Raw genomic sequence first — 21038 nt, 5'->3', positions numbered from 1 at the left:
TTTAATAGTGTTCTGAGATGTCTGGACAGCTGTGTTCAGCTAGGTCTGAACTCTCTAAGGTGGTGTGGTTCTACCCAGTAGCTCTTCCTGGAAAACCAGGAGCCAAACTTTGCGTGGCTTTGTTCTTTTTCTGAGCTGTAAGGAGCCACCTCAAAGTTTTGGCCCAGCTGGTGTGGACATCTTCCAAATTCTGCTCTTCTACATCATATTTGTCCTCCCACATAACTGTTTTACTGAGTTTTAACTGTTTTAGGCTGGCCCATCTACTTGGGATTGTTTTCCGTAGCAAGAGGTGGGCGGAGAAGGAAAGCACTAAGACAGATATTAAGACAGATGTTACAGCCCAGGGAGAATGCAATAAATCCTGTTTTGGGAATTAAATTACTTCAATTCTAGATTTCTTGAATGATTATCAGTCCTACTGTAAGACACTGCAGGAAGCTGCTGCTGTGGTTCTGTCAAACCACTCTGTACTCTAGGGCTCCTACTCTGTTTCAAAACATCTGTGTCCCACTTACTCTCTACTCCCAGACAGATATTCCTAGAAAACAGTTTGTACAAAGCCTCCAGGTCTCTAGCCCAGTACCACTTACAGTACAGCTCTCATGCAAGCAGTCAGCACAAACACGAGTTTTATTTGTTTAATTATTTTTAGTTTCCTTCCACAACCAAGTCTGCTTGAGAGAAGAAACATTTAGCTACTTGTTTGGATGAGAACTTGGCTCCATGGCTCCAACAGAGTCTTTTCCATCAGGGCAGGCAAGTGGTAAGATCTGCAGGGAGACCACGATGTTTGCTGCCTTAAAAAATAAATAAATGGGTGGGTGGATCAGGCTAGAAGAAATAAAGTACTTGTCTCCTTAATGTGACGTTAGTGAGCTAAATCAGTGGCTTGTCAGTGAATGCTAGACCTCAGCATAGTCTGTAGGGAGGAGAGAAGGAGCAAGTCAAAACCGAGATTGATCGTGGTTTTCTTGGTACATTTGGAGCAAGATGGTGAGGATTGAAGCAAGTTTTGGTGATGCTGAAGCTGTGGGGGCCAAAAGGCCAGGCTAGTCATGCAGTATGGCTCGTGCTGGTGTTAGGTTGAGCGATGCTGCACGATTTAGGAGGGCACAGGTTTTGGACAGCTAGATGCTGGTGAGAATCTGTGCCTTGCTCATAAAAACCTGAAAACCCAGATTTGTCTTGGGTAATCAGCACTTGCTGGTAGCTCTCTGATGGGAAGAGTGAGCAGTGCTCAGCTTTGTAAAGGGCTTAGAGGGGGTTCAAGGATCACTTGGTCCCGCTGCCCATGTACAGGGCCAGATTTTAAGTACTAAAGTAGAAAAGTTGTACTGAAAGTTGTCTTCTGCTCTGGAAGTGGAGATGGGAGTAGGGCAGGAGGAAGTGTACATGAGGATGTCTCCAGATCTAATCTGTGCTTGAGTGATTCATCAGTTATGTGGCAGAAACACAGTCCTATGAAAGCTAAATCCAAGCCATTAAATCCTAACGTTTGGCTGGTACTATGCCCTTGAACAGACAGGCAGGGCACAGGGAACAGTTAGTGTTAGTAAATCTTTTGGCATAGGCAGTACGTATACAATTGTCTTCTGGATGTGATGTTGGATCTTTGTTTGAGAAGTCGCTCACGTGCCCTTTGGGCCTGCTTCCCCTCCCCGAGTATGGGGCTATTTCCCTCCTTCGCTGTGGTGTGGTGAAACTGGGTATTTCTAAAGTGCCTGGAGATCTTGTGCAAAGCTCTGTTACTGCAGGAACTGCAGGTGCTGGTTGCAGATGTCCTGCTGCAGAACCTGAAAGCCTTGCTGAAACCCCTGGGGGCTGGTGAAGGGCTTTGCCCTGGACGGATGGGGCTTGCACCTGCTTGCTCAGGAAGGCCTCCAGCCAAAGGAGAGAGCAGGCCCTCCTCAGCTGGTTATCATTATTTTTCATGATTTCCCTTCTAGCTGGGGAAACGGACAGCAGCTAGGCCAGCTTTGCTCGTGCCTGCCACGTGTCCCTTTGGGGACTGCCGCGATTGCCCACCATTTCCCATCAGCAGACGGTCAAACTGCAGTTCAGCCGTGCGAGGATGTCCTGATTTATGATTTTGCAGCGCCGTCCACCTCTGTGAGCACAGCTGAAGGAGGCGTGGGGTGAACTTGGGACCGAGCTGGTCCTGGAGCAGCCGCTGCCAGGAGCGCAGCCAGCCCTTGCTGGTGAGCTGCTGGGGGGGCTCCTGTGGTACCCCTGCGGGCACCCCCGGGGCAGCAGCTGGCAATGGCTCGTGTCAGCTGTAAATAACACCCAGCTGGGCACAGAAGTCAGGTTCTGCTAACACAAGCCACAATAAAAGAGGTGCTTTCAAGCCTTACGAGCAAACCTGAGTGACAAATGTGGGGTTTTGCGGGTTGGCTTGAAATGCCAGGACAAAGCGAGGCGGGGACCTTCATTTTAGGCAAGGGTTTTTCTCCGCAGTCACACTTGCCTTTATTACTCACCCGTCTGCTCCCCAGGGTGAGTCAGCTCAGAGAGCTGCCTGCCATCATGGGACCCAACTGGAAACCGGTATTTCAGCACCCTCCTTGCTCAAGGGCCGCCGGGGAGAGGCCACAGGGGGCCGGGAAGGAGCCACAAAACTGTGAGAGCCTGGACTGCTGCATACACGTGGACTGGAAAAACCTCTGCTGCATCCTCCTGGCTGCTGTTGGGTGACGGATTTCTGACACAGGTGGGTACCGGAGCAAAAGGTACGGGTTCGGACCGCGCTGCTTGGAGCTGGGCTGGGAGCACAGCAAATCCTGTCCATCGACATTTTTCCTTGCCCTTGCTGGAGCCTCGTCTCTCCTGCCTGGCTCTGTACTTTGCTCTGCAAGGGCTGGGTCCTGCCTGGGAAGCGGTCGCTCTCCCCGTGGCACGCAGCAGCTGCCATAAAGCTGGGTGTTTTGGCTCGTCTGCTCGGGATCTGCAGGCAAGGGGGTCAGCCCTGCGATCCCTGCCTTTTGTCCCACTTTTTGTCTGTGGGGGCTCAGGGCAGCTTTGTCAGAGGAGCTTTAGCATGCATTGGAGGGCTCTGAGCAGTGAGGCTGGTCGCTGATGCTGCATGCATGCTCCAAGCCAGGCATGAATGCACTCAATGCGCTCTGTGCTGGCGTGCCTGGACCCTGGTGTCAGCCCCAAATTCTCACAAGCATCCCCCTGAGGCTCGAGTATGCATCACTCCTGCTGCTCTGAGCCCAGTGCTGAGAGCTGGCAGGCCGAGTGGCCTTGAAATCTCTGTCCCCCGTTTGCTGGCCCTGCAGAGAGCAGCCGCTGCCCTGGGCTCGCTGCCACAGTGCGGAGAGGAGAAATCCAGGGGCTGAAACTGATCTGAGCTCGCTGGCAGAGCCAAGGTGCGGGTCTGCAGCGCTCCCTGCTCCCTCTGCAGCAGGCAGAAGACGGTGTCATAGCTGTGTTTGCTCTGGAGGGGCTGGGGATGGTGACATCTGGTCAGTGCCCAGCAGCACAGAGCCCCCCTGGGCTGGGGGCCGGCTGCTTTGTGAAACCGGAGTCATCCTCACCTGCACCTGTGGTGCAGCAGGCACCTCATGCTCCAAACCCTCCTGTCCTGCTCCAAACCCTCCTGTCCTGCTCCAGGGAAATGCAGATTTCGCAGCTGCACTGCCCCAAGGGGGTGGTTGGAAGTCCCCAAGGCACTTCCCAGAAGGTTTGCCTTTTTTTTTTTTTTTTTTTTTTTTTTTTTTTTTTTTTTTTTTCCCAGGGGTTTGCCTTGACATCCCTCTGAAATGGGATTCCCCCCAACCATCCACCACTGTTTTTTCCTAGGGCAGCACTCCAGCTGCTCAGGAGAACCTTTAGGAAGAAAGGATGTGGGTTTAGGGGCAGAAATAACTGAAAGTCCCCACACTAGGCAAGCAGGGGGACTGGCTGACATCCATCAGGGTATGAAACCGCTGGTCCCAGGGCAGGCAGCATCGGGGGGCTTGGGGTAGAAAGTCCTGGGGGAGGAGCAGGAGCCTCCCTGGTGTCATTTTGAAAGTGCCTTCCGCCACCGTGCCCTGCTCTCCTCCGCCTCAGGCTTCTGCTGTACGGCTTGCCAAACCGTAGCAGGCACAGCCTGGTTTTGCACAGTCATTGGAGCCGGTGTTTAAAAGGAGAAGTAAGGGAGGGACATGTTGAAATCAATTTTTTTGACCATTTGCCCATTTCCAGCCGAGAGCTTGAGATAAGGGTGAGGACAGGCGGCGTCTCCAGGATTATCAAGCCAAGAGGTAGGAAGATAAACTGCTATTGATGCCTGTGGAGGGTCTCCTTTTATAGCTGGTTTTCATTTAGAGGAAAGATAAACTTTAAAAAGTGCAAGACTGCTTGCTCTATAGTGGCCTATTTTCTCTGGATACCCCAGAGCAGCAGCTACAACCCTGTGCATGAACGAACCATGGACTTGATTTATACCGGGGCAGCCTGCAGCCCCATAGGAATATAGCCCTAAAAAGTGTTTTCCTTTAGGATGAGTTGCTTTTAAAGGGAATGGAGAGGTTTGCTCTGTTTTGTGCTGATACATGGTGTGTGGGAGGGAGGGCTGTTCTGGGGAACCCAGACCTGGTCCCTTTGGACAACCACGTCCTTTGGCAGCACGGGGGGCAATGTGGGGAGTTTTGCAAGGTCCTGCTAATTTGGGGCATGGAGTTAATTGGGATTGTCTGTAGTGAGTAGAAACCCGTGCTACTACTGAGAGCTGCTTTTTAGGGCTTTTCTGTGGTGTTTCCAGGATGAGGAGTAGTTTGAGGTGCAAATACAGTGAGCCGTGAACTCTGGTGTTTTCGGGAGCAGGTGCTCGCTGGTAAAACCTGGGGGAAAAAAAGGGCATTTGTTGTTGTTGAAACAGGATCCCCAAAGAGCTCTCCTTTCTCATTGCACAAAGAGGCCCCAAACCCCGTGCAATCCCTGTCCTGTGCCCGTGGGACCTGTTTTATCCCGGGCAATTTTGGTGACAATTTTTTAACCGAACCTGCCACACTGAAGCTGGATTTTGCTCTCTAAAATCTGCAAAACCACAACACAGGCTTCTGGCTGAGGACTGGCTGTCTGATGCTCAGCACCGTTTGCAGACAACTGTATTTCTTCACCCTTAGAAGGGGAAGGCAGGTGGATGGGAGGCTCAACTAAACTTTCACCAATTGTTCTCCGGGTGCTGGGGGAGGCACTGGGTGTTTCTTTGCCCCTTGTTGCTTTCTGCTGGCAAGGAGCAGCAGAAGGTGTGAGCAGCTCGGGGGGAGCCGGCGCGCCGTGTCTGCCTCCTGCCTTTATCTCTGTGGTTGCTCTCTGCTATGCCAGATTTTGCTTTTGCAATCAAAGCCGAGAGCAATCGTTTTGAAGAGGCACGGTGCTCTTCACGTCTCTGCTTTCCTCTGACGACACCGGGCAGTGGAGCAAGGCGCTGATGGCCCAGGTCGAGGCACAGCACATGCGCCTGGTGGGGCAGGGCTCAGCACCGTGTCCCTACCACCAGCAGGGCAGGAGACGCCTTTCAACTGTTTGCCCAAGGTGAAGCAAACACTAAGCTGAAATTCCTGCAGGCTGGAAAGGTCTGAGATGAGGATGGTGGGTCTGGGAGAGCCCCGAGCACCCCTGCATTAGGGTGAGGTGGAGGCAAAGTGGTGCTGAGCCCAGCCCTGTGCCCCAGCGCTGCACAGGAGCCCTCCTGAAATGGGAGAGCAGGAGCTTGAGCAGCAGCTTCTCTCGAGGCTCAGGGGTCGAGGCCATTTGGTGGGGATGGGCTGCAGCTGCTCAGGGTCTCGCTGTCTCTGCCTAGAGCTTTGCACCCCTCTGCCCGTGGGAATTTGCAGGAGGGACGGAGCGAGCGCTGGGCGAGTGCCGTGCAGCCCTGACGTCTGCTCCGTGACAGCTACGCCGAGCAGACACCTGAGCATCCCATCAAACGGCTTCTTCCATCTCCTTTCTCCATCTCCCTGTCCCCCAGCTTCAGGGACCTCCTTTTGCCATCACAGCCTGCAGGTTTGGGGGGCGAAGGGCAGTTGGGGTCCCTCCTAAAGCAGCTACGGGGCCGCAGTGTGCCTGTATTAAGGGAACAGCTGATTGCCATCGGGGGGCTGCCTGCCTCCCCCCTCCCGCAGCCCCAGGTTGACTCAGCGTGCCGGGGACACCCCCACACCGCCGGCGTCATCACCTCACACCACTATTACGGGGACAAACGTCTCGGCACAGTTTCCACCGTTGTGGTTTCCTGCTTGGACCCAACCGAAATCCCTGCTGGGGGACGCGGCACCTCCGTCCCCAGCATCGCCACCCGCTGCCCCAGCCCGGGCTGGCCTGAAGCACCTCGTGTAGGGCCCCCAGGAGGATCTGGGGGCCAGAAATTGGAGGTGGTGGGAAGCTGCCTTCCCCCCTCCCTGTGCTGCTGTGCTGCCAGCTCCTGCCCCACCGATAGGCATCTCTGGGGAGGGCGCTGCTGGTGGGTGCTGATAGGAACCCGTCAGCATGCCTCGCGATCAGATAAAGTGTTTACAGGAACAAAAGCTGACAGTAAAACACCAGTTTCCTGCTGCTCGTTTTTCCCCCGGTGACCAGCCAGGGGAGGGGAGGAAGGCTGCGTGTCCCCTCCCGGCAGGGACAGCCCCGCAGCCGTCCCCAGGCGTGCAGTAACTGCATCAGTTCTCAGCACGGGTTTCCTCGAGGCCTTTTGGGTGCCACAGGGGGGTTCTTGCAGACCCCCCTCCAGCCCCCAGATGATTTCTGCTTTCTCTAGGGTCCCCCACCCGTCCTTAAGGGGCATGAGGACACGCTGGGTCCCGAATGCCCACGCTGCAACCCAGATCCTCCACGCACGTCACCACCCTCTCCACCACCACCACCTTCTGCCTTCAGGATTACTTTTTCCCCCCCAAAAAAAAGTAAACTTTCTCTCATTAACAACTACCGGCTCTGGACGTGACACCCCTCTCCCACCCCACCTGCACCCCAAGCACCCCACGGGGCTGGGGGGCGCCTGCGTGGCCCCGCTCCCCTCGCAGGAGGCCCGCGCGCCGTTTCCGTTCGCTCAAATGGCCGCGGGGAGATAAGGGCTGTGGTTTCCTCCGAGCATGTGAGCGAGGGGAAGGGAGGCCCCGCTGCACAGCCTGCCTTGCCCCCGCTGAGCTTCGCCCCGGGATGGAGGCTGCTGGCGAGGCCCCCGCGGGGACCCTCCCCGGGGAGGAGGAGAGCCCCGAGGTAGGTGCCCGCTTCGCCTCCCCAGGGGATGGGGGCTGCACCTGGGGCTCGGTGGCCCCAGAAGTGCTGGGATTGGGGGTCGGGGGGGCTGCAGGACCTCAGGGTGCAGGGTTGGGGCCGGGGGTGGACACGGGGAAGGTGCTCAGGGTGTGGGGGGGGGATTGGGGTGAGCGTGCAGCCAGGCTTGGGCTGGTGCTGACGTTGATGCTGATGCCAAGCAAGAAGTGGGGGTGGGAGCTGGGGGGGGCACATCCTGCCGCAAACCTGCACGGGCACCCGAGCCCTGTGCTGGTGCAGAAGGGTCCTTCAGCTGTCTCCCAGCTCCCTCCCATCTGCAGAGCCCCCAAAAGCCCTGCTTTTCACCCAAACACCCCAAGAGACTTCCTCCACGGCAGCCGGGCAGGCTGCATCCCCGCAGATGTCCCCAGGAAATGGGACTGGGGCTCTGCCAGAGCCAAAGGAGCCTCCGGGGAGGTGCCTGGTGCTGCTGGGTGCCTGCAACACGATGCTGAGGAGCTGTGCTGGGGGTTGAATGCCCCCGAGGGACTCGTCCTCCCTCCATCCCTGCAGAAAAGCTGCCCCACGGCGTCGCTGCCACCGCGCACAGGCTGGGGGTGCTGGCAGCTGTGTCCGGGCCTGGATTTAAGCAACGCATCTGGATTTCAGCTGGGGTCTTGGCACGGGGATTAGCAGCTGCGAACACATTGCAGGGGCTTGGCTTTATCTCACGGAGTCCTGTGCTCGTGTGGGCGAGCACAAAGGAGCCACCGGGGCAGCCTGCCCTGATTTCAGTGGGGAGCTGTGGGGTTGGGAGAGCCCCAACCCCACAAAGCGGCAGCAAGCCCCTTGCCCCCCTCCTCATGCTGCCCTGATGCTGGGGGCAAGGCTCCAACCTTGGCCAGGGGGTGTTTGGAGACCACAGCCCCCAGGACGGGGCTGAAGCAGCTCCAGGGTTAAACCTGCTGCGGGTGGAGGAGCTGAACCCAGCCCAGATGGCTGGGGGATTACGGCAGCCCCAGATTTGCCATAAGCAAATGGTGACGTTCCAGTGGCTGTATTTTTTTTTTCTTTCTATTAGGAGGATCCCAAGGTCATTTCAGGACCTGGGCTGACCTGGGGGTGGGGTTCATCCCTTCCTACCAGCCCCCATCATCCCAACCCTGATGAGCCGGGTCTGTGCTTGGCACAGAAGGGACCAAGCGCATTTCAAAGATGTCCAAAAAACAAGGCTAAGACGAATTCTTTTTGGGGTGGTGGTGTGGTGCTGTCACCCCATTGTGCTCCCAAGGGTCCCAGACACACGGAGCTGCCATGGCTGGCACGACACCCACTGCAGTCACCCAGCCCGTGGTGGCACAGTCACCGTGGCTAGACAAGGATGGGCGCAGGGAACAAATTGCTCAGCTGTGGCTGTGGCCAAATCCAGCCCAAACACAGGCCTGGCCCAGGGAGGACCCGGGACACATGGGCACAGGCTGAGAGCTCTGGGTGCGGGGGCATTGGGAGCAGAGGCAGTTTAATTCCCCTGCCAGACCTTGCAGAGCCCTGCTTGGTGCGGGCTGGCTGGGGTGTGATGCCTGGCGCAGGGGGCAGCAGGGTCAGGACGTGCCCCGTTGCCTGGCTTGGTTTTCATACCCTTGTCTTTTGTAAAACAAATACCACTGCTGGTCATCCGGCGAGTGGGACACGGGGTCTTCACGCCAGCAGAGAGCAGTTCAGCATCACGTTTCTTTTCCTGCCTGACAGCCCCCTGCCTTCTGCCGGCTCCTTGCCCACGGCTGCCCTGGGCAGCTCAGCTGCCATTTCTTGCCACCCCTCAACCTGCAGGGCTCGGGGAAGCCCCAGTGCCCCCATCGATGGGCGGTGGGGATCTGGTTTCGGGCTTCATGCTGCACCTTGGCCATGGGGCTAAATGGCATCTTGGGGACAAGCCCACCCCGTCCCCAGTTCCCTGCAGTTTCCTCCTAAACCCTCTCCGTGTCTCCAGCCCTGACGGAAAACCTCTCTGCTTCTCTCCTTTCTCCAGATGGACCTGTCCCACCGCTTCTCCAAGCAGGAGGTACGAGTGTGGCCCTGGCGTGGGCTCCCTTGGGGACATCGGAGGGGGCCACCAAGGTGCAGGGGGGGACGCAGAGCCTCCCCAAGGACATCGCCTTTGGGTGCCGGAGCGAGCGCACCCATCTGCTGGCACCCCATGGATGTGCTGGGGAGGAGGGCGAGCGGGGTGCTGGGTTGGGGTGGGGGGGGACACATGGGGTGCCCGGGGTGGTGGCGAGGGGTCGGCGCTGTCCCCGCAGCTGGCCCTGCTGTACGAGGAGGTGCTCTACACCATCCGGCACCGCATGGGCAAGCCCGAGCCCCACCACGTGGCGGATGCCCAGGAGCTCTACGCCTACGTGCAGAAGGTGGGTGCAGCCCGCTGGGACCCCCCCAATCCCATCCTGTCCCCCCCGTGCTGTGCAGTCACCCCTAAAGGACACCCCTAAAGGCACGGCAGCGGCATCCAGCCATGGGGCTGGGAGCAGGGCTTTGTCTTGGGCTCAGGGCGCTCAGCCCGAGGCTCTCCCGAATTTCAGCCGTTCCCCAGCCCTCCCGCTGCTCCTCGCCTCCAGCTGGCTGCCGGGGCACAGTGGGAAGTCCCTGGCTGCTGTCCAGCCCCCAGGAACAGGGCCACATCTGTCAGCGGCCCTAATATTTATAACAGGCTTTCGGCATGGACGCGGAGGAGCACAGGGCCAACATGCAGCGGGTCAAGGAGCTGGAGGTAGGGAGCAGGATGGGATCCCGGCTCGGGGTCAGTGCCTGGTCCCCCTATTTGGGTTTGGGGTGCTCTGTGGGCATTTTTTGTGACAAGGGGAAGGTGGTGGCAGGGTCCTGCTCGAGCCCTGAACTTCCTCACGGGGTTGGGTCCCCAGGACCCTCCTTCACCCCTTGGTGCGCACCCAGGCTGGAGCAGATCTTTGTGGCTGCTTTTCCCCTAGGTTGAGCAATCTTTGCTTTCTTTCAGAGCCCAATTTTTTGCCTGAAAGCAACCGTGAAGGAAGCCAAGGGGATTTTGGGGAAAGACGTCAGCGGTAAGTGGAGCTGGGAGGGGGTGGCTTAGCCCAAAAGGGGGCGGCTGCTGCTCGCACGGGGCTTGCACTGCCGGGCCCTTGCAGGCTTCAGCGACCCGTACTGCCTGCTGGGCATCGAGGCCAAGAGCCAGGAGCCGGCCCACCCCGACAGCAAGAAGCGGCTGAAGGCAGTGGTCAAGGACCTCATCCCCGAAGACCAGATCCATCGCACACAAGTCATAAGCCAGACGCTCAACCCGGTGTGGGACGAGACGTTTATCCTGTAATCTGCCACTCCTCCATCCCATCGCTTCACGGGGGCTGCGGGGTGGCGGCTGGTTAACCTGCCTTGGGGGGGGGGGGATTTGGGGGCTCTGTGGGGTGATGCCTGCGGGGTCTCGCTGTGCATCTGGTCTGACCCGGCCAGCAGGTGCAGGGAGTTTGGAGGGGTTGGCCAAAATCAGTCTCTTGGGGCACTGATTTCCCAGGCTGCATGGTGTGTGAGTGTGTGTGTGTGTGGAGTTCTCCATCATCTCCATCTCCACCTCCATCTCCATCTCATCTCCCTTGTGGCCGCTGTCCTGCCCCCTTGCTGCTGGTCCCGTGGTGCTGCTGGCGTGACGCCTTCTGCTTGTGCCTTGCAGGGAGTTCGAGGACATGGAAACGGCCAGCTTCCACCTGGACATGTGGTGAGCTCAGCCAGGCAGAGTCCTGCTCCTGGCACTGGAGGCTGGGAGGGTCACTGGGTTGGTCCTGGGATCTGCACCCTTTGCAAAGCCCCAAAAACTGCTGGGGCCCCGTTTCTGCCTTGTTTTCAGCTGCAAGCAGTCACTGACAGCGCTGCGCAGGGCAGGGAGCCCAGGCTGGCTTTGCACAGCCCAGACTCATTGCCCAAGGCAAAAAGCAGCTGAGGACCGAGCCTTGATTTAATTTATGGCAACAAGCCACGTGCTTGTGGATCTGGGGCATCTGGGGCAGACAGCTGCTTTTTGGGGGTGTCCTCAGCCCCCAACACCCTCACCCCCACCTCCACCGTCACTGCGGTGCCCTGAAACGTGCTGCACTCGTTTGATTTTCCCCCTTTGCCCTCACTGTGGGCTTTGCCACCCCCAGGGACTCGGACGTGGTGGAGTCGGTGCGGCACAAGCTGGGCGAGCTGACGGACCTCCACGGCCTCAAGCGGTGGGTGCTGCCCCCCCCGGCACTGCCGTGTGGGGCTGTCAGTGGCTCCTCTGCCTCCTGGGTTCAACAACTGCCCCTGGGGGAAGGGAGAGAGGGAGGGAGGGCAGCAGCTCCCTGCTGGCCCCACGTTGCCCTGCTTTGCCCACACCACAGCTGGTGCCGGCCGTGGGAACCTCTCCACCCTCCTTGTACCTGCTTTTCAGGATCTTTAAGGATGCTCGGAAAGACAAAGGGCAGGACGATTTCTTGGGGAACGTGGTCCTGCGCCTGAAGGTGAGAGACGTGACCTGGATGCGGGTGAAGCTTGGGGGGGGCCGGGCAGGACCCCAGCCCCGTGGCAGCGTGGGCTGAGCCGGGCTCCCAGAGCTGCAGGGCGATGCCACATCCCCCAGCTCGGTGCTGGGCACCCTGGCCGGTCCCACATGCTTACCCAGTGGTTATATGGCTTTTTAAAAGTCAGATACTCTAGATGTGCACTGCAGCACCTTCCTGCCCCATTACTGCCGTGGGAACACTCCCTCACCCCTTGCCTCTGTGCACGCAGGACCTGCGCTGCTGGGACGACCAGTGGTACCAGCTGGAGCCGCGGACAGAAACGTATCCCAACAGGGGCCAGTGTCACCTGCAGTTCCTGCTGACCCACAAGAGGGTAGGAGGCAGGGAGCAGGGGGTCCCCTTCCATCTCCTGGCAGGACGGGGCTTCCCCAGCTGCCCGTCCCCTGGGCTCCATCTCCGTGCCCCAGGACCAGGGGTGCTGGCAGGCTTTGGAAACCCATCGCAGCCCTCCCCTGGGCTCTGTGCATACCTGCACCCCTGGGCTGGGTTCTCTGGCTCCATGCATTTTGGGTTCTTGCTTTCCCCCATCCGACCACCTCCCTGCACGTTTGGGCAGCTGAAGGATGCTGCCCACCCGGCTGGCATGTGTTGTCCTTTTCCAGAGAGCCACCACGAGCAGCAGGACGCAGCCCAGCTACACCGTCCATCGGCACCTCCTGCAGCAGCTGGTGTCCTACGAGATCCTGCAGCACCAGGTGCCGTGGAGAAGCAGCAGGGACAGGGTGGGGGCTTCCTTTGGTGCCCGTCACGTTGCCACAGGCTCTGCTCCGTGCCTGGTGCCTGTGGCCCCGTGAACACACGCGGTCCTGGTGCCCATCCCCGTCCCCACTCAGCCCAGCCCGCTGCAGGGCACCTCACCCCCTGTGCTCCCAGCAGGCCGGCAGCATTGCCTGGGACGGGGAGCTGAGCCGGCACGCCAGCACCGTGCTGTACCTGCACGCCACGCAGAAAGACCTCTCTGACTTCCACCAGGTCATGGCGTGAGTACCCCCTCCTCGAGCTGGGAGAAGCTCTTGGCTTCCCCATTCTGGCCGTAGCCTTGGGGAGCCCCGCACCGTTCCCTCGGGGCTCAGCCGGGCCTCTCCCTCCTCCCCAGGCAGTGGCTGGCGTACAGCAAGCTCTACCAGAGCCTGGAGTTCAACAGCAACTGCCTGCTCCACCAGATCACCAGCATCGAGTACCAGTGGGTGCAGGAGCGCCTGAGGCCAGAGCAGGTGGGACACCGAGGAGATGTGCCCCGAGCACCCACCCCAAGCCTCCACTCACAGCTCCCGGCCACGATTCCCTCCTCGTGCTGCAGCAAGGGCAGGGGCTTGTAGGGTGCAGGGGTGCCCAGAGACTTCAGGGATGGGCTGCGGGGCTTTCCTGGTGGGCAGCCAGCCACAGGGACCAGGACAAATTAGGGAAGCCCTTCCCTTGGGGGATTTGTTCCCCATCTCTGCAGAGGAGCCCTCACCCTTTTGCACTGATCTCGCCCTCCTCCATCGCTGTGATCACATCAGTCCCAACACCAGCAAAAAATGGGATCTGACCCAGTTCCCACTGGCTTCTCCCGGCCTTTTTTTCCAGGGCATCCCAGCACCCTGCTGAGACTCTTAATTATTCATGCGTAGCGATGTGGTTTAATTGCAAATAAGTTAAGCTCATGTGGTTAAGCTCAGCTCAGCCCCTCCAGGAAGAAATTCCTGGGCACACGAGGAGGTTTCTCCACCCCTGAAGAAGATCAGGAGCCACAGACCCCTTGCCAAATGGCACCATGGTGCCACCACCAAGGACAACAGCGCGTCCCCTTCCTTCTCCCCAGAAAGCAGAGCTGGCCGAGTCCTTCCAGTCCTTGCTGACCTACGGGGTGTCCCTCATCCGGAGGTACCGCATCATCTTCCCCCTCTCCGTCGTGAGGTCCACGGAGAGGCTGCAGTCCCTGCTGCGGTGAGTGCAGCGCCGGTGTGGGCGGCGCGCGGGGTCGTAGTGCTTGGCCACCAGCATGGACAAGGCTGGAAGCTGGAGGAGAAGCCCGTGAGAGCCCTTTTTGCCCCCATTCCCTCCCTGCCCCGCCTTTCCAGGCTGCTGGACACCTAACTGCTGTGACACTTCTCCTGTCTGGCCCCTCGCCCAGGGCTCCCCGTGGGGGATGTTGTTGGGAGGAGAAGGTCTGTTTGGGTAGGGTCTCCTGGGGGAGAGGCGCTGGTTCAGAGGGGCCGGTGCTGGGTCTCACCGATGCTTCTTGCTTCGCAGGGTCCTGGTCCAGATGTGCAAGATGAAAGCTTTCCGGGAGCTGTGCACGCTCAGCCCTGACCTCCCCAAAATGGTTTCTGAGGCACTCAAGGTAGTGGCACCGGGGGGGATTCTCACCCTCCCTAACCCCAGAGGGGTGTCACCCTGCAGCACCCCTTCCCGTCTCCAACCCCTGCCCAATGCCCACACCTCTCCTACAAAGCCACCCGGACCGTCCTGGGGGGAAAACCACCCACATTTCTTCTGCTCGGTGGCCCAAACCTCTGGTTCCCACCACAAGGTCCTGCCCAGGGGAATGGGATGGTGGAGGGGATGGCAGAGCTGGCTCCATCCTTGGCTTCTCACACCAGGGCTCCTCTCTTGCAGTCAGGCACGACGGAGTGGTTTCACATGAAGAAGCAGCACCTCAAGCCCATGGTGAAGGTGAGTCCCCATCTCGGCCTCTCTGCCAAGGAAAGAAGCAATTTCCTGGGCAGGGGTGTGAGGGAGGCTGAGGAGTGGGATGATGAGACCTGAGAGGAGGCTTTTGCAGTTTTTTGATCTGTCAAGGTATTTGGGTCTCCAGCAGGTGCTTGTTTCATGGTGTTTTAAGCTGGAGACCCAAATGCTGCCAGCTTAAAGCCCCATGACGCATGTTACCTGCAGGCTTAAGGCCTTGGTGGGATGGGCAGGAGCAGGAGGTGGTCCCCTGCCCGGCCACGCAAGCACAGGGGGACAAAGGATGATAACTTGTTGGTGCTCCTGATGTGGTTGTAATGCTAGCCTGCTACTCCACAAGAGCAAATCATAGAAATAAATCAGTTCTGGATGTCGTCTCAATATCGCTGAGCATCCAAAACAAGCTGTTCCCTCTTTCGCAGAGCATGGAGGAGAACGGCAAAGCCTTGGCCAAACTGCTCCTGGAGGTGATAGCAGATCTCCAGCAGTGCCAGAAAACCTGGAATAAGTTCTTCATCAGGTAGGCCTTGAAGCTTGGCATCCACCTTCCCCGGGACCAAGAGCAACAAGGCACGCTGATGCTTCGTTCCTTGGTCTTCGGGCTCCACAGCACCTATGAAAGGAGAAACCCAGAGGCCCCATCTCTGCCTCGTGGAGCTCTCCTCTCCTAGGGCACAGGCTGGGAGCCTTTGCTGGGCTGTGGCTGGCAGGCTCCTGACTCCCTGTTTCTCTCTCGCAGCACCCTGAAGCTGAATCTCTTCTCCATCGCCTACGTGGAGCTGGAGAGCCTGGTGAGCGAGCCCGGGCTGCCCTGCACTCCTGGGACTGAGGGCTGAACCAGGCTGAGATTTTGAGCCACCCTCACCCCGTGCCTCCAGAAAGCCCGTACCAGAGCCAGCCCTCCTGGCTGCCCCCCAAAAACACCTCTGCCCCACAGCCACCCCTTCTTCCCTTTATCCCTGCCAGGTTGCAGAGCATGTCCAGGAGCAGCTGCACGAGGTGGACAGCGGCATGTCCAAGCCCACGGCCGAGAGCCTCTTCCAGCTCTACCTGAACCTGCAGGAGCTCTATCGGATGAAGGACTTCCTCCCAGAGAGGTACCGAACCCCAAAGGGGAGATGCTGGGGGGTGGGGAGGATGGAGCAGTAAATCCAGAAGACTGCCAAACCCTTCCCTCTCACCTCCACCGCTAATTCCGCCCTGGCAGACCAGGCTGTTGGTGGCTGGTGTCGCTGTGAGCATCACCAGGAGGGTTTCAGGCCCATTTCTGTGTGGGATTGATGGGGACCTCACCTCCAAGCGGAGGTTTTTCCTTAGCATGTGCCTCCCTGGGGCACAGTTTTTTGCGTGTAAGGTGGTAGCCCCATGCTATCACAGTGCACTGGGAGAAGTTGGTGTCTTCATCCACAGGGACGGGCCTTTGGCCCTGAGTGATTTCCACCAGTGGTTCAAGGAAGCCGTGCCCCAGTGGCTGCAGAAAGCCTACACCATTGCGCTGGAGAGGGCGCAGAGAGCCGTGCAGATGGACCAGGTAACCCGGGGGGGAGAACAACTCCCTGCAGCCCCCGGGGACTCACCAAATCCCTCACACAATCCCACCGAGGTCTTTTCCCCTCCTCTTACTTACCCCTCCTCGGTCCTCACCCCTCAGATGGGGTATAGGAAGGAGCTGATGAGGAGCCAGAGAGCCCTAAAACATAGGAGCAGCTTTCCTGTCTGGGACGGCTCCTTCCCATACAAGCTAAGTTGTGTTTGCTGTCTCTGCCCCGCCAGCTGACGCCCTTTGGGGAGCACAACAAGCACAGCACCTCCACCGTCGACCTGTCCACCTGCTACGCCCAGATCGTGAAGACCTGGCAGCAGCTCAACTGGCCGGACCCTGAGGAAGCCTTCATGATCATGGTGAAGCTCGTGGAGGTTCGTACACCCGGGCCTGGATGGCAGAAGCTGACCCGACAGGCACCAGCAGCAGTTTTCTCTTCCGCTCTTGGAGCTGGGTGCTGATGGATAGGGCCAGTGTCCCATGCCGGCATGGTGAGGGACCCCAGCCCTGTGGTGGTCTCCCATTTTGGTCTCGTTTGCTCCTTCTCCACCCTGCAGGACATGTGCAAAATCGCCCTGATGTACTGCCGGCTCATCAAGGCCAGGGCTGAGGCTCTGTCGCTGAGCGAGCAGAACGAGGGTGAAGCGGCCAACAGGGTTGGTATCGGGGCAGGACCCACAGCTTGGGAGGGGGTGGCAGCCCCAACATCCTGGGGCTGGGTTTTTATGGGGATCTGCTGGCCCCCATAGCTGTAATCTTGGAAAATTGGGAGGGAAATGGTGTGGGCAGGGGAAACGGGATGGGATGGGATGGGATAGGATAGGATAGATGGGATGGGATGGGATGGGATGGGATGGGATGGGATGGGATGGGATGGGATGGGATGGGATGGGATGGGATGGGATGGAGGGGATGGGGTAGGGTGGAGTAAGGTGAGAATGGGGATGAGGGTGAGTGAGGGTGGGGTTGGGCAGTGGGGTGCCCTGAAGCAGACCCTCCTCCCCAGCTCTGCATCGTGGTGAACAACATCAAGCAGCTGCGGCTGCTCATCCTGAAGCTGCCATCGCAGCTGGACTGGGCCCAGCTGGAGCGGCGCACGGGGGCCGTCATCGACCCGCAGCAGATCCAGCACACCCTGCACCACCAGCTCGACAGCACCGTGTCCTGCCTGGACCACGAAGTCCAGGACGTGGTGCAAGCCCTGGCCACCAAGGTGACTGCCTGACCCCAGCGGGGAGGTTTAACCTGAGGGGATGGCAATAAGGTGTAAGGGGAGAAGGGGGAGGTGAAACATCCAGAGCAGGGAGGCTCGTGGAGGGATGTTGGTGTGGGATGGGGGGGCAGGATGTGTGCTGGAAGCTGCTGTGGGGCTTCTTGGGGAAAAAAGCCCCAAATGTCCACAAGACACAGAAAAGGGGATGCTGGTGCAAAGCCCCAGTGCCTCCATGTGTTTCTCCCTGGCAGCTGGAAGCGGGCATCGCCAGACACATCCAGGAGCTCTCAGCCTCCAACGACACCAGGGAGCCTGAGGATGTAAGCTCCTGGCCCGGCCCCTCCTGCTGTGGGATGGAGCCCTCCAGACCCCCCCCTCTCCCAGCTGTACCCTGCTGGATGCGCCCCCCGCACCCTCCCCAATGCCCCTCTCCTCTCGCTGCAGTCCATCATCCCCCTCATGAAGTTCCTGGAGTCGGAGCTGCAGTATCTCAACGAGCATCTGGTCCAGGAGAACTTCAAAAGGTGACTGGGGCCGTGCCAGGGTGGAGGCCAGCAGCATTCCCCTGGCAGGAACATCCCCCACGGGGCTCGGGGTCACCCCACCTTGGGGCTGCGGACTCTGCCTAGTGGGGTGAGCCAGTTCCCTGCATCGGCTCTGGATATACCCCAGGTCCCCCTGCTCACAGCCCCTTTCCCTCACCCTCGCAGCCTCCTTGCTCTCCTCTGGCATCACACCTTGGCCGTGCTGACTGCAGCTGCGGGGCCGCAGACGTCCTCGACCCAGCGCTACAAGAAGCTGCAATGTGCCCTGAAGGTACCGGGGACACGGGGGGGAGTCCCCTGGGTGTGTGCCTGGGGGCCAGCTAACAGCGTCCTCCTCCCCAGAGCCTGGAGCTGTGCTTCCACGCCGAGGGCTGCGGGCTGCCCCTGGAGACCCTGCACAGCGCAGCCTTTGTGGTATGGGTGCTGGGGAGTGGGGGGAGTGGGATTTTCTTAGGGTGTGAGAGCCGGGGGGGGGCAGCATCCCCAGGCTGCAGACATGTCCTGGTGCCTGACCACCCCCTTTCATCCTCCCCGCAGTCTCTGGAGAGCCACCTGGCCCTCTGCTCCAGCACCAGCCGCAAGCTGATCCAGAAATATTTCAGCAACAGGATCCAGGAGCAGGTGAGAGTCAGGATACGGCGCCCAGCCCCTTCCCGAGCCCCCCTCCTTGCTGATGGACACCACCAGCGCAGCATTTCCCCACCATGGGCTCCCCCAATCCTGGGGCTTTGGGAGTGGGTTTGCCCCGGCGCTGGGGTTTAGTGCATCCCCGAGGATGTCCCTCGACTCCCCGGTACCCCAAACGCATGCTCGGCTCCTGATACGACGCTGCACCTTGCAGCTGGATGCCAGCTCGGAGAAGTACGGGGCCGTGACCATCAAGGCTCTGTACCGGCCCTCGGAGCAGAAACTGCGTGTGGAGGTGCTCAACGCCGTCAACCTCATCCCGCTGGACTCCAACGGTGAGCGTGTGGGCTGGGGCAACCCTCTGCCCCGTCCGTGGGCCCTGATATGACCCAGGGCTCCGTCTTGGTTTGCTTTTGCACCCCATGAGGTGGATTGAGGAGGAAGGGGGTTATTTTGTGGGTTTGGGGGTGCTTGAAGCAGAAGCCAGCAGCCAGGGCTGGCAGCGTTTTGCCTCTATGTAAAGCACACCTCACACACACAAAAAAACTGCTTGGGGGGATACGGGACAGCCCCTTGGGTTGGCTGTCATTTGGGGAAGTCTCCAGGAGAGGTCACCCCTATTTTGAGCCTCCCAATGGCTCCTTCATGCATGGCCCAGTAGGGGATGCTCCAGCTGCCTCCCAGGTCCATGGGCTGGGCTGGCTGCTCTGGATGATGCCCTGAACCCCCCCAGCTACCCCAGCAGGAGGGGGCTGATGTCTGCACCCCACCAGGCTCCAGTGACCCCTTCGTCCAGCTCACCCTGGAGCCCCGGCACGAGTTCCCCGAGGTGGTGGCCCGGACCACCCAGTGCAAGAGGAACGAACTGCACCCGCTCTTCGACGAAGCCTTCGACTTGTATGTAGGGTTTGGTGCCCACCAGCCCCCACGTCCCCATCCCAGCAGCCCTGCCCCATGGAACTGGGTCCTGTGGTGGGCTTTCACCTCCTGCCCCCCTTGGGAGAGCCTTGGGGGGGCTCCCACAGGGAGGGTGAGCGCAGTGGGGAGGGTCGGCTTCCCACCGAGCATCACCCCGCAGAATCCCATTCAGTGTCTTAAAAGGGAATTTTGGGACCAAGGGGATGGGGTGAGACGGCCCCATGTGTCCCACCACCTCCCCCCAGCTTGATCCCCCCTGAGAAATGCCGTCAGGAGGGGGCCTGCCTGCTGCTGACCGTCTTCGACTACGACACGTTGGGGGCCAACGACCTGGAGGGAGAAGCTTTCTTCTCGCTCCGCCATGTGCCCGGGCTGGATGCCGACGAGGACCAGGCAGACATGGGATGGGTGCCCCAGACCCGCCTCTCACTCACCCACCCCAAACCCAGCGGTATGGGGCACCACAGCCCGCCCCGGCCCCGCTGAGTCCCCGCAGGCCTCTCCCCTCATGTCTGTCCCCTCCTGTGCCGCAGGGGACGAGATCCTCCGGCTGCTGGAGTCCAGGAAGGGGGACAAGGAGGCCCAGGCCTTCGTCAAGCTCCGCAAGCAACGAGCCAAGCAGTCCAAGGAGACAGCGTGAGGGAGGCAGAGGTCCCAAAATGAGGGGGTCCAGAAGGAGACCTCAGGAGTTTTGACAGTGCCGGAGCCACCCGCGGGGGCTGTGGGGACCATAGTGGGGTCCCTGAGCCGCCACCAGCTCCCAGCGCCTGCCTCACCCTGAGCAGTGCCCCCCATGGGGCTCAGGAGGGTGGGCACACAGTGTTTTTTTTTTTTTGGGGGGGGGCCTCCTTTGCAGATTAGCAACACTACACGGGGCTGTGGAAGTGTGTGGCTGTCCCTGCCGTCCCCCTCAGCTTGTCACCACCGGCCGTGTCCCCAGCCCTCTGCAAAACCACGTCAGGGCAGTGGGGTTTGTTTGGGGTGGGGCGACCCATGGCCAGACCTGCCCTTTTTTTTTTTTATTATTCTTTTTTTTTTTTCTCATGGATAAGCCTTTTAAATTAAAAGCAACAAAACCGGTGTGTTGGCTGAGTGTTTGGGGTGCTGGGAGGGGGGGACACAACCACAGGCAGCGAGACAAGGCCGTATGGAGGGGGCAATAACAGCAGTGCTGCCCTGGCCGGCCCCGAGGGAGGCTTCCCCTTTGCCGTGCTGGCAGGGAACCAGGCAAAGCACTGGGTTACGGGACCGTTACACAGCTCGGGGTTTACACCCAGGTGTAAATCCGCCTGCTCGCAAGGCTCTCGCCGCCCAGCAGTGCTCGCAGCTTGGCTCTGGGTGGCGGCCCAAGGCCTGACCAGACGCACGTAAAGCCCAGGTCTGGCTTCCTTGTGGCAAAAGGCATTTAGGATGGCAGTGCGTGGTGGGTGGATGAGGAAATGAGGCCCCCCCAGCAGATGTGTGTGTCCTTGGGGGCTGCAGAGGCTGAGCTGGGCCAGGCAGGGGCACGGGTTGCAGCAGCAGCACAGCACCGCCTGCTCCATGGCTGCCACAGCCCTGTGCAGCCAGCCAGGCTTTTTATTTAATTTTAATTTTTATTTTATTTTATTTTATTTTATTTTATTTTATTTTATTTTATTTTATTTTATTTTATTTTATTTTATTTTATTTTATTTTATTTTATTTTATTTTATTTTAATATTTTTACTTTATATGTTTTTAAAAATATGCGTGGT

General features: G+C 59.2%; 1 protein-coding gene across 4 annotated transcripts; it reads left to right on the top strand.

Annotated features, from left to right (window-relative positions):
* Positions 1-2548: 2548 nt before the first annotated feature.
* Positions 2549-20376, top strand: UNC13D (unc-13 homolog D). Of its 4 annotated transcripts, none has more exons than XM_084492117.1 (32): positions 2549-2713; positions 9239-9271; positions 9510-9617; positions 9917-9976; positions 10220-10286; positions 10371-10548; positions 10910-10954; positions 11379-11447; positions 11651-11720; positions 11992-12096; positions 12386-12478; positions 12660-12763; positions 12880-12997; positions 13588-13712; positions 14019-14109; positions 14385-14441; positions 14879-14976; positions 15196-15247; positions 15423-15553; positions 15867-15987; positions 16230-16373; positions 16557-16655; positions 17006-17212; positions 17464-17532; positions 17657-17736; positions 17923-18028; positions 18100-18171; positions 18295-18378; positions 18599-18719; positions 19158-19281; positions 19548-19753; positions 19836-20376. In XM_084492117.1, the coding sequence occupies exons 2-32, from the start codon at positions 9239-9241 to the stop codon at positions 19940-19942; spliced, it is 3144 nt and encodes a 1047-aa protein (XP_084348243.1). In that variant the 5' UTR covers positions 2549-2713; the 3' UTR covers positions 19943-20376. The 4 variants fall into 4 exon arrangements, with proteins under 4 accessions (XP_084348243.1, XP_084348244.1, XP_084348245.1 ...); XM_084492118.1 differs by lacking the exon at positions 2549-2713 and adding an exon at positions 4107-4253; XM_084492120.1 differs by lacking the exon at positions 2549-2713 and adding an exon at positions 7040-7212.
* The last annotated feature ends 662 nt before the right edge of the window (positions 20377-21038 follow it).

Source organism: Aythya ferina, assembly GCF_964211825.1.
Source record: "Aythya ferina genome assembly, chromosome: 18".
In the NCBI taxonomy this organism is placed as follows: domain Eukaryota; kingdom Metazoa; phylum Chordata; class Aves; order Anseriformes; family Anatidae; genus Aythya; species Aythya ferina.
This window is presented reverse-complemented; position numbering and strand designations above follow the sequence as displayed.